General features: G+C 41.1%; 1 protein-coding gene across 1 annotated transcript; it reads right to left on the bottom strand.

Annotated features, from left to right (window-relative positions):
* Positions 1–42: 42 nt before the first annotated feature.
* Positions 43–3,859, bottom strand: LOC128022082 (AP-5 complex subunit beta-1). Its single transcript, XM_052609316.1, has 3 exons — positions 3,732–3,859; positions 3,469–3,624; positions 43–2,846 (listed from the first exon to the last, which is right to left on the bottom strand). Exons 2-3 carry the CDS (start codon positions 3,610–3,612, stop codon positions 186–188), a joined length of 2,805 nt encoding a protein of 934 aa, XP_052465276.1. The 5' UTR covers positions 3,613–3,624; positions 3,732–3,859; the 3' UTR covers positions 43–185.
* Positions 3,860–13,187: the final 9,328 nt, after the last annotated feature.

Below are 13,187 nucleotides of genomic sequence, written 5' to 3'. Positions count from 1 at the left end.
CAGTAGGTTTTCACTGCTTACTCTACATAAAACAGCATAACATGTGCTCATATTTATTTTATTAAACACATTAGTCAGCGATTTTATATACAGACGCGATGGTGTTACATAAAAAAAGGAAGTCATAAAAATAAATTGGACTGGTTAAAATCAACTATGTAAATGAACACCTGCAATACATCCGTTTAGCCATCTGTTACTGTTGTGCTACAATGATCAGTAATGTTTTGGAGGTAAGAGTTCACAAAGGGTAACAGTTCCCAGTTGTCCGTTGCGATGCTGACCTGAATAGCATCTTCAGCCTGGGTAATCTTCAAAAGGACATGGTACTTGGGTGGAAGAAAGAACAGTACTTTCCAAAATCGTTTGCTTTGCTGATCTGTAATAAGGTAACCCTGGAAATGTGTCTTGATGAGATCAGTAAGACTTTCATCTCCAGTTTTGAAACAGAAAAGACTAATGGCTGATTTGTCAGGATTCCCAGAGGCTGCGGCCTCCCAAATGCGGTCAAACACTTGCTCTTTGCATTCACAGGATGTGTTTGGCGGTAAAGGCAGAGGGAGGAATATCTCAGAGAACGAAACGCTCACATCAGGCAGTCGGCTGTGCCAAGAACGTCCATCTTGGGTGGTAAATATGGCACTGACACATAAAGTAGTAGGGTAGGGTTGAAAAGGCTTGAGCTTGACTTGGACCTCAGGTGGCTTTCTATCTCTGAACACACATGGTACATGTATGTCATTTACCTTTGCGTAATTTGAGTCTTTCATCTCAAAATGCAGACAAATTGTAAACACTTTATCGAATAAATGATCGGTGTCTTTTGCATGAGTCAGACTGTATCTCAAGGTGACCTCAGAACCAAATCCAGATGTCTGAAACTGTCCTTGATAAACCTCCAACCAATTCTTAGCCTCTCCCGTTGTCTCCAACATCTCTGAACTTTCCAAAGACGTTTGTGAGGCTTCTCCTTGCATCTTGATGAGTTGTAAAACATGCCGGTTAGTTTTGTGCACAGTCAGGTTACTAGCGATCCCCTCATTTTCAGCCATAATTGCAGAATGCGACCGCTCTTTGGCACGTCCTCCATCAAGTCCTTTGGCGAGAATCCCTGTCAGCTTTTCCCATGAAAGGTTGGTTAGCAGTGTGTAGTAGAAGCGAGCGTGCTCCTTAATGTCCGTGTCATCATAATATACCGATATGTATTGCAAAAGGTCAGCCAACTCAATAAACACTTGATCAATGGAGGGATGCTCCAAAAGATTGCGACAAACGGCGAGAACTGCGTTTCCAACCTGCCAGTTGCCTCTTTCACACAAGTTGGAGTTGATTAGAATATTCAGAAGGAGGTAAATGGTGTTTCTCTGGGTAATCTGACCCTCTTTAGCCACTCGTTTCAAGATTTTCAAGTGCCAGCTCAAATTATGAATCGTCAACTGCAGTGGAGGCATTTCCATAATGCATTTCTGAAGCCCTATCAGCAACTTCACCGACCAGACTGGATCATTCAGATGCTCCTGGATGCGATTTGCGAGGCCAATCAAATTCGGAGCGAGTCGCGAATGTCTGGAATACATGTCGCATAATTTGTCGATCACCTTTTCGGAGAGTTCTTTCATGCCATTGAAGTGCATGAGAAAAATGAACAATGCTCTGAAAGAGGTCACCACCACTTCTCTGCTACCATCATTGTCTATGATTTTCAAAAGGGCCATTATGTGTTCAAGCAAGTAGCTGATTCCTTTATCCGCTTCACCCTCGTCTGCTTCAAGGTGCACCAAACAAAGAAGGTTTAGCCTGCAGAGCATAGTAGCACTATCATTGAAAACCGTTGGATGAAGAGACGCTGCCAGGCGTGGCGTAACCAGCACAGGTAAACTTTCTTCTCCGCTGCTGGATATGGGCCGGTTCTCAGGGAAGTGCAGGATGCATTCCATGCAGAACAGCTTTTCGGAAATTCTTAGGAGCGGATGCTGGGCTGTGCCCACGAGACGCTTGAGCAGGAAGTTCTCATCCTCGGCTGTGAAAAGACTATCTGTGAATGTGTCCTTCATAAAGAGCGTGGCATGCATGAGCGAAACGTCTGCCGTTCCGAAGAGTCGCAGAAGCTGTGATTTGAATAACGTTGGAGAGAGTCCCGGAACCATGGCGACAACTTCTACAAGTTCCCTAAGTAGGGCAGACTGGGAAATAGGTGTATGCAGGTAAGACTCTTCCAAGAGGGAAGACATTATTGATTTAAGTTCTTTACAATCCAAACCTGGTGGCAAACGTGGGACATGCACCATCATGTTTATTGGCAACAAGGTCAATCCTAACTGATTGCTTTTCCATGCAAACCCTTCATTTCCTCCTAAGATGCTCTTGAACTCTAGGTCAGTAACATTTTTTTGGGTAGTCAAGATCCTTATGGCGTTCTTCAGCCCTAGTGTATAGAGCATACAGTAGGACTGATGCAGAACTGTGGTTTCTTGCTGTTTTAGAAGATGCAAGGCCTCTAACTTTTGAGAAAGAAGACCAGGGCTACAGGTTTCCATTTCTCGTAGACACTCACAAGCGGTGGCCCTTATTGGCTGATGGGATAGGCCGCATCTGTAGTCATTGGTGTCCTGAATCATTTGAAATAGAAAGTCCAGCCAATCTTCAGCCATCTTCGTGTGGTTAGCCAGGCAGGATGTGCATATTATCACATTGGTGATGGCCAGCATGACATTGCACTTAAGGATGATGGATTTCTGTGGTGTGTGAGAGAAGACTGACAATAGTTCAAGGGCTGTTTCCTCTCCCACAGAGGAAGAAGGGCAGAGAATGGTTGGATGCTCCAGTAGCAAAGACACAATGAGAATCTTATAATAAGGAAGAAAAAAAAAAATCACAATATTAAACAAAATCAAGTCAATTACAAGGGAAATGCACAGCATTTAAACAAAGCTTTATAGTTAATAAATAGGTCTAGTTACTGGAAAAGGCTGCAAACATTGTGGAGTAGAGTTAATATTATTAACTAAAACAATTACAATTTTTTTTATATAACAAATTTAAACTAAAATAAATTAACTTTTAACTAAAATAAAATAAAAACGTATTTTATTTCAGTTAGTTGCCAAGGGAACATTTTTTTTTAACTTTTTTTTTTAAACTAAAATAATTACAACTGAAATATAAAATGAATAAAAAACATACAATAATACAATATTATATAAATAAAATTGTAGAATATTATATAAAAAAATATAATACACGACCAATTGAATAAATATTTCAAATTAAAATGAAAGCAGAAAATATATAAATAAAAAATGACTTCAAAATGATCATAAAACTATAATTGCATGCATTTATAGTAAAATGACCGTTTATTTTTTACCTGTTAATATATTTATATTATTTCAACGTCTATATACATGCACATACATATACATTTTATAAAATACAGTGTTATAATACGTGTTTGTCTGCTTTCGTTACCTTGAGTTGATCACTAGCCTTATCATTCCTCAGTTCGTGTAGAAGTTCAGCCAAGAAGCTCTCACATGTGGTGGTGGCCAAAAACTGAGATGGGCTCAGTAGAAAGGCCGATATTTTTTGATCCCAGGGATCCGCGAAAGTCATTCTGGAGAGAAACTGTGAAAACGAACAGAGGCATTTATGTGAATGACATTGACGCCGATTGATCCAACGTTAATGCAACATTAAAATAAAAAGTGCATTTATTCAATTTAACGACTCACCAATCAGATCACACTTAAAAACATAAATAAAGCAATTTGCTATGCAACATCCAACAATTGACGTCTGTGAAAATCATGTGTTCTGAAGCTGTCATATGATAAACCCGGACACTGATCTGTATATTTTTAAAATTAAAGTCTAACCTTCCACTTTTTAAATATTCCATAATAATTTGCCATGATGTTTCCCTTTTCGAATTGTATAGTAAGTATTTTAAGATTTGTAAAATAATATAATTTTAATTTTACACTCATATTATTTACATGTACATTGCTGAGCAGAAGCAAAGTGCTTTTATTTTGAAACGGTCATGTGACCTTGTTTTTTTTACAAACACTTTACTGCCATCATGTGGTGCGTCAAATATTTAGAGGAGTAGGTTAAAAAAGCAACCTAAATTAGAAAATTAAATAAATAATTAGAAGTGCTAAAACCATCTACTCCGAATTGTCCACAATGAATACTAAAGTCGTGGTTAGTAAGATAAGGTAATGTAGTCTTGACAAACAGCGAGCTTCGTAGAAACATTGTTGCTCGTATTGCAATAAATCGCAAAACAATAAAACATAAAGAGTAACAACATATACGTAACGTAATTAAGTAACATAATATTATAAACCTTTTGAAATTGAAATATTCTCAAAATTCATAGATCAATGTTGTATTCCTGTTCTTATTAAATTACTACTAATAATATTTTATATACAATGTCGTTCAAAAGTTTTTGGATCAGTAAGATTTTTATGTTTATTTTATATTTTAAGATCTTCTGCTCATCATGGCTGCATTTATTTGATCAGAAATACATAATTTTTTATTGCAATTTAAAATAATGTTTTTATATTTTAATATACATTAAAATATAATATTTTTCTTGGTTAAATGCCTTTATTTAGCAAGGTGTTAGACTGATTAAAAAAAATGAAAATAAAGACTTACATAGTTAGAAACAATTTATATTTTAAATAAACACTGTCCTATTTAAATTTATTAATCAAATCAGTGGGGTAGCCACGGGTGTGCCAGGGTGTGCCTGTGCCACCCACAGTGGCAGCTGGCACACCTAAAAATAGATGCAGAATTATTTTTTATAGTCTCAATAAAAAATGTTTACCAAACTTGGGCTATTGTTGTTTACTTAGAATATATATATATATATATATATATATATATATATATATATATATATATATATATATATATATATATATATATATATATATATTTTTTTTTTTTTTTTTTTTTTTTTTTTTTTTTTCGCGACTCGGTTGATTCAGATCGGCACTTCGGAGCCTGTTCGCGACTCGGTTGATTCAGATCGGCACTTCGGAGCCTGTTCGCGACTCGGTTGTTTCATGTCGGCACTTCGGAGCCTGTTCGCGACTCGGTTGTTTCATGTCGGCACTTCGGAGCCTGTTCGCGACTCGGTTGATTCAGATCGGCACTTCGGAGCCTGTTCGCGACTCGGTTGATTCAGATCGGCACTTCGGAGCATGTTCGCGACTCGGTTGATTCATGTCGGCACTTCGGAGCCTGTTCGCGACTCGGTTGATTCAGATCGGCACTTCGGAGCATGTTCGCGACTCGGTTGATTCAGATCGGCACTTCGGAGCATGTTCGCGACTCGGTTGATTCAGATCGGCACTTCGGAGACTGTTCGCGACTCGGTTGATTCAGATCGGGACTTCGGAGCATGTTTGAGATTTTTTTTTAAATTCAGATCTGGACATCGAAGCAGGAAGTGTTTGCCAAACAGTTAATTGGTGATAAATGAATATTTGGACTTGAGGCTTTTTTTTTACCTGTCGATTCAGCATGTACATGGACCCACACACAAAGGTGGACACACTCTAGACGGGTGTGCCAGGTAGGGTGACCATCCGTCCCGCGTAGCGCGTGCGCGCACTGCGTTTGAGCCCAATACATGCGTCCCACAAATTAAGACCAGTAGTGTAGCCAGAAAAGAGACTCTGGGTGTGCATATGAAAATCTGGGTGTGCCACATTTAATGTCAGATACTGTGCAAAATTATGGGATAGTATTTTTGCCACACTGCTTCCGTCCAATACTCCTAGTGTTAATTTGCAGGTCGTGTCAAAATGTAGTTTTCTTCCAAATACGATAATTTTGAACTTTAGCTATTTCATTTTGTTTATTTCCCATTACAATTTATTCACTTTAAATAAATTATAATATATAATTATAGGATTAAAATGAATTGTAGTTGCTCAATATAGATCTTTTTTTCATGTTTTTGCAATGTCTGGGAAGCCAGAATGCGCATGCATCAACAGAAACATTTATTAGCTGAACCCTGTTTTTTTACGTGCCATTTATAGCAAGCCATATTACAGATGATATTACAGATGCTTTGTCAGATTTAAGTTGAAGCTCGTGCGAACCGTGTGTGGTGAACCGAACGGTTTGGTTTTTTTATTTCAGCAAACCGTGCCATCCCTATTACCTCAATAATCAATCAATTACAGGCCTAAAACAATCATGCCCGAGCAGACGGATATTAGTACATCTCATCACACCGGCACCCGCGTCTAAATCAGTTGTATGGTCTGGTTTTCAGTCTAAAACAGTTGTGTCAAGTTCAAGTATAAATGTCTCGTCTGTTTTGGGAGGTGCGCGCGCAGACTGCGGAGGCTCGCACCTCCCAACTCGCACCGGAGGCTCGCACCTTTTTTTCTCAGATTTTGAAACATCTTCGCCATCGACTTAAAATGCTGCCAAGATCGACTTGTCGACCGCGATCGACGAGTTGGTGACTCCAGATATAGCGACCACATTTTTTTGAGCAAGCATTGATTATGCGTGACAGTCTCAATCAGTGGCGTAGCCATGGGTGTGCCAGGGTGTGCCTGTGCCACCCACAGTGGCAGTTGGCACACCTAAAAATAGATGCAGAATTATTTTTTATAGTCTCAATAAAAAATGTTTACCAAACTTGGGCTATTGTTATTTACTTAAAATATATATATATATATTTTTGTTCGCGACTCGGTTGATTCAGATCGGCACTTCGGAGCCTGTTCGCGACTCGGTTGATTCAGATCGGCACTTCGGAGCATGTTCGCGACTCGGTTGATTCATGTCGGCACTTCGGAGCCTGTTCGCGACTCGGTTGATTCAGATCGGCACTTCGGAGCATGTTCGCGACTCGGTTGATTCATGTCGGTACTTCGGAGCCTGTTCGCGACTCGGTTGATTCAGATCGGCACTTCGGAGCATGTTCGCGACTCGGTTGATTCAGATCGGCACTTCGGAGCCTGTTCGCGACTCGGTTGATTCAGATCGGCACTTCGGAGCATGTTCGCGACTCGGTTGATTCAGATCGGGACTTCGGAGCATGTTTGAGATTTTTTTTTAAATTCAGATCTGGACATCGAAGCAGGAAGTGTTTGCCAAACAGTTAATTGGTGATAAATGAATATTTGGACTTGAGGCTTTTTTTTTACCTGTCGATTCAGCATGTACATGGACCCACACACAAAGGTGGACACACTCTAGACGGGTGTGCCAGGTAGGGTGACCATCCGTCCCGCGTAGCGCGTGCGCGCACTGCGTTTGAGCCCAATACATGCGTCCCACAAATTAAGACCAGTAGTGTAGCCAGAAAAGAGACTCTGGGTGTGCATATGAAAATCTGGGTGTGCCACATTTAATGTCAGATACTGTGCAAAATTATGGGATAGTATTTTTGCCACACTGCTTCCGTCCAATACTCCTAGTGTTAATTTGCAGGTCGTGTCAAAATGTAGTTTTCTTCCAAATACGATAATTTTGAACTTTAGCTATTTCATTTTGTTTATTTTTCATTACAATTTATTCACTTTAAATAAATGATAATATATAATTATAAGATTAAAATGAATTGTAGTTGCTCAATATAGATCTTTTTTTCATGTTTTTGCAATGTCTGGGAAGCCAGAATGCGCATGCATCAACAGAAACATTTATTAGCTGAACCCTGTTTTTTTACGTGCCATTTATAGCAAGCCATATTACAGATGATATTACAGATGCTTTGTCAGATTTAAGTTGAAGCTCGTGTGAACCGTGTGTGGTGAACCGAACGGTTTGGTTTTTTTATTTTAGCAAACCGTGCCATCCTAAAACAATCATGCCCGAGCAGACGGATATTAGTACATCTCATCACACCGGCACCCGCGTCTAAATCAGTTGTATGGTCTGGTTTTCAGTCTAAAACAGTTGTGTCAAGTAAAAATGTCTCGTCTGTTTTGGGAGGTGCACGCGCAGACTGCGGAGGCTCGCACCTCCCAACTCGCACCGGAGGCTCGCACCTTTTTTATTCAGATTTTGAAACATCTTCGCCATCGACTTAAAATGCTGCCAGGATCGACTTGTCGACCACGATCGACGAGTTGGTGACTCCAGATATAGCGACCACATTTTTTTGAGCAAGCATTGATTATGCGTGACAGTCTCAATCAGTGGCGTAGCCATGGGTGTGCCAGGGTGTGCCTGTGCCACCCACAGTGGCAGTTGGCACACCTAAAAATAGATGCAGAATTATTTTTTATAGTCTTAATAAAAAATGTTTACCAAACTTGGGCTATTGTTATTTACTTAAAATATATATATATTTTTTTGTTCGCGACTCGGTTGAATCAGATCGGCACTTCGGAGCCTGTTCGCGACTCGGTTGATTCAGATCGGCACTTTGGAGCCTGTTCGCGACTCAGTTGATTCAGATCGGCACTTCGGAGCCTGTTCGCGACTCGGTTGATTCAGATCGGCACTTCGGAGCCTGTTCGCGACTCGGTTGATTCAGATCGGCACTTCGGAGCCTGTTCGCGACTCGGTTGATTCAGATCGGCACTTTGGAGCCTGTTCGCGACTCGGTTGATTCAGATCGGCACTTCGGAGCATGTTTGCCACTCGGTTGATTCATGTCGGCACTTCGGAGCCTGTTCGCGACTCGGTTGATTCAGATCGGCACTTCGGAGCCTGTTCGCGACTCGGTTGATTCAGATCGGCACTTCGGAGCATGTTCGCGACTCGGTTGATTCAGATCGGCACTTCGGAGCCTGTTCGCGACTCGGTTGATTCAGATCGGCACTTCGGAGCCTGTTCGCGACTCGGTTGATTCAGATCGGCACTTTGGAGCCTGTTCGCGACTCGGTTGATTCAGATCGGGACTTCGGAGCATGTTTGAGATTTTTTTTAAATTCAGATCTGGACATCGAAGCAGGAAGTGTTTGCCAAACAGTTAATTGGTGATAAATGAATATTTGGACTTGAGGCTTTTTTTTACCTGTCGATTCAGCATGTACATGGACCCACACACAAAGGTGGACACACTCTAGACGGGTGTGCCAGGTAGGGTGACCATCCGTCCCGCGTAGCGCGTGCGCGCACTGCGTTTGAGCCCAATACATGCGTCCCACAAATTAAGACCAGTAGTGTAGCCAGAAAAGAGACTCTGGGTGTGCATATGAAAATCTGGGTGTGCCACATTTAATGTCAGATACTGTGCAAAATTATGGGATAGTATTTTTGCCACACTGCTTCCGTCCAATACTCCTAGTGTTAATTTGCAGGTCGTGTCAAAATGTAGTTTTCTTCCAAATACGATAATTTTGAACTTTAGCTATTTCATTTTGTTTATTTTCCATTACAATTTATTCACTTTAAATAAATTATAATATATAATTATAGGATTAAAATGAATTGTAGTTGCTCAATATAGATCTTTTTTTCATGTTTTTGCAATGTCTGGGAAGCCAGAATGCGCATGCATCAACTGAAACATTTATTAGCTGAACCCTGTTTTTTTACGTGCCATTTATAGCAAGCCATATTACAGATGATATTACAGATGCTTTGTCAGATTTAAGTTGAAGCTCGTGCGAACCGTGTGTGGTGAACCGAACGGTTTGGTTTTTTTATTTCAGCAAACCGTGCCATCCCTATTACCTCAATAATCAATCAATTACAGGCCTAAAACAATCATGCCCGAGCAGACGGATATTAGTACATCTCATCACACCGGCACCCGCGTCTAAATCAGTTGTATGGTCTGGTTTTCAGTCTAAAACAGTTGTGTCAAGTATAAATGTCTCGTCTGTTTTGGGAGGTGCACGCGCAGACTGCGGAGGCTCGCACCTCCCAACTCGCACCGGAGGCTCGCACCTTTTTTATTCAGATTTTGAAACATCTTCGCCATCGACTTAAAATGCTGCCAAGATCGACTTGTCGACCGCGATCGACGAGTTGGTGACTCCAGATATAGCGACCACATTTTTTTGAGCAAGCATTGATTATGCGTGACAGTCTCAATCAGTGGCGTAGCCATGGGTGTGCCAGGGTGTGCCTGTGCCACCCACAGTGGCAGTTGGCACACCTAAAAATAGATGCAGAATTATTTTTTATAGTCTCAATAAAAAACGTTTACCAAACTTGGGCTATTGTTATTTACTTAAAATATATATATATTTTTTTTGTTCGCGACTCGGTTGAATCAGATCGGCACTTCGGAGCCTGTTCGCGACTCGGTTGATTCAGATCGGCACTTCGGAGCATGTTCGCGACTCGGTTGATTCTTGTCGGCACTTCGGAGCCTGTTCGCGACTCGGTTGATTCAGATCGGCACTCCGGAGCCTGTTCGCGACTCGGTTGATTCAGATCGGCACTTTGGAGCCTGTTCGCGACTCGGTTGATTCAGATCGGCACTTCGGAGCATGTTCGCGACTCGGTTGATTCAGATCGGGACTTCGGAGCATGTTTGAGATTTTTTTTTAAATTCAGATCTGGACATCGAAGCAGGAAGTGTTTGCCAAACAGTTAATTGGTGATAAATGAATATTTGGACTTGAGGCTTTTTTTTACCTGTCGATTCAGCATGTACATGGACCCACACACAAAGGTGGACACACTCTAGACGGGTGTGCCAGGTAGGCTGACCATCCGTCCCGCGTAGCGCGTGCGCGCACTGCGTTTGAGCCCAATACATGCGTCCCACAAATTAAGACCAGTAGTGTAGCCAGAAAAGAGACTCTGGGTGTGCATATGAAAATCTGGGTGTGCCACATTTAATGTCAGATACTGTGCAAAATTATGGGATAGTATTTTTGCCACACTGCTTCCGTCCAATACTCCTAGTGTTAATTTGCAGGTCGTGTCAAAATGTAGTTTTCTTCCAAATACGATAATTTTGAACTTTAGCTATTTCATTTTGTTTATTTTTCATTACAATTTATTCACTTTAAATAAATTATAATATATAATTATAGGATTAAAATGAATTGTAGTTGCTCAATATAGATCTTTTTTTCATGTTTTTGCAATATCTGGGAAGCCAGAATGCGCATGCATCAACAGAAACATTTATTAGCTGAACCCTGTTTTTTTACGTGCCATTTATAGCAAGCCATATTACAGATGATATTACAGATGCTTTGTCAGATTTAAGTTGAAGCTCGTGCGAACCGTGTGTGGTGAACCGAACGGTTTGGTTTTTTTATTTCAGCAAACCGTGCCATCCCTATTACCTCAATAATCAATCAATTACAGGCCTAAAACAATCATGCCCGAGCAGACGGATATTAGTACATCTCATCACACCGGCACCCGCGTCTAAATCAGTTGTATGGTCTGGTTTTCAGTCTAAAACAATTGTGTCAAGTATAAATGTCTCGTCTGTTTTGGGAGGTGCGCGCGCAGACTGCGGAGGCTCGCACCTCCCAACTCGCACCGGAGGCTCGCACCTTTTTTTCTCAGATTTTGAAACATCTTCGCCATCGACTTAAAATGCTGCCAAGATCGACTTGTCGACCGCGATCGACGAGTTGGTGACTCCAGATATAGCGACCACATTTTTTTGAGCAAGCATTGATTATGCGTGACAGTCTCAATCAGTGGCGTAGCCATGGGTGTGCCAGGGTGTGCCTGTGCCACCCACAGTGGCAGCTGGCACACCTAAAAATAGATGCAGAATTATTTTTTATAGTCTCAATAAAAAAATGTTTACTAAACTTGGGCTATTGTTATTTACTTAGAATATATATATATTTTTTTTGTTCGGACTCGGTTGATTCAGATCGGCACTTCGGAGCCTGTTCGCGACTCGGTTGATTCAGATCGGCACTTTGGAGCCTGTTCGCGCCTCGGTTGATTCAGATCGGCACTTCGGAGCCTGTTCGCGACTCGGTTGATTCAGATCGGCACTTCGGAGCCTGTTCGCGACTCGGTTGATTCAGGTCGGTACTTCGGAGCCTGTTCGCGACTCGGTTGATTCAGGTCGGCACTTCGGAGCCTGTTCGCGACTCGGTTGATTCAGATCGGCACTTCGGAGCATGTTCGCGACTCGGTTGATTCAGATCGGCACTTCGGAGCATGTTCGCGACTCGGTTGATTCAGATCGGCACTTCGAAGCCTGTTCGCGACTCCGTTGATTCAGATCGGCACTTCGGAGCCTGTTCGCGACTCGGTTGATTCAGGTCGGCACTTCGGAGCCTGTTCGCGACTCGGTTGATTCAGATCGGCACTTCGGAGCATGTTCGCGACTCGGTTGATTCAGATCGGCACTTCGGAGCATGTTTGAGATTTTTTTTTAATTCAGATCTGGACATCGAAGCAGGAAGTGTTTGCCAAACAGTTAATTGGTGATAAATGAATATTTGGACTTGAGGCTTTTTTACCTGTCGATTCAGCATGTACATGGACCCACACACAAAGGTGGACATACTTTAGACGGGTGTGCCAGGTAGGGTGACCATCCGTCCCGCGTTGCGCGTGCGCGCACAGCGTTTGAGCCCAATACATGCGGTCCCACAAATTGAGACTGTCACGCATAATGCACACCCAGAGTCTCTTTTCTGCCTACACTACTGCATCAAATAGTCCTGAAAAAAATTAAGCAGCATAACTGTTTCCAACATTGATAATAAATCAGCATATTAGAATGATTTCTGAAGGCTTATGTGACACTGACTGTAGTAATCCTGATCAATTTGGCATCACAGAAATAATTATATTTCAATGTAGCCCTATTCTAATATAAAAACTGTATTTTAAATGGTAATAATATATTACAGTATTACTGTTTTTCTGTATTTTTGGCCAAATAAATGCAGCTTTGATGAATAAAGAGATACTTCTTTAAAACACAGTAAAAATCTTATACTGATCTCAAACTTTTGAACAGCATTCAGACATGATCACTAAATTATGTGTAAAACATAACAACAAAACAAAAACAAAAATGAATTAACTCGTAAAAGGCAAATTACTTGATTTCTTCCCCGTTTATGGACAAAAATCAAATTTCCTCTTTTCTTCCTCCTTTTGAAATAAGCCTATTAATTGGATCTTAAATCAAATAACTCAAATAGAACCATCCACAAAAATGGTTGACTATGCATATCAAAGTGAATTTATAAACTGTTGCACATATTCTGTTAGCTTTGCATTTAGCAGAAATCTTT

This window comes from Carassius gibelio, chromosome A11 (genome assembly GCF_023724105.1).
Source record: "Carassius gibelio isolate Cgi1373 ecotype wild population from Czech Republic chromosome A11, carGib1.2-hapl.c, whole genome shotgun sequence".
Lineage (NCBI taxonomy): Eukaryota > Metazoa > Chordata > Actinopteri > Cypriniformes > Cyprinidae > Carassius > Carassius gibelio.
This window is presented reverse-complemented; position numbering and strand designations above follow the sequence as displayed.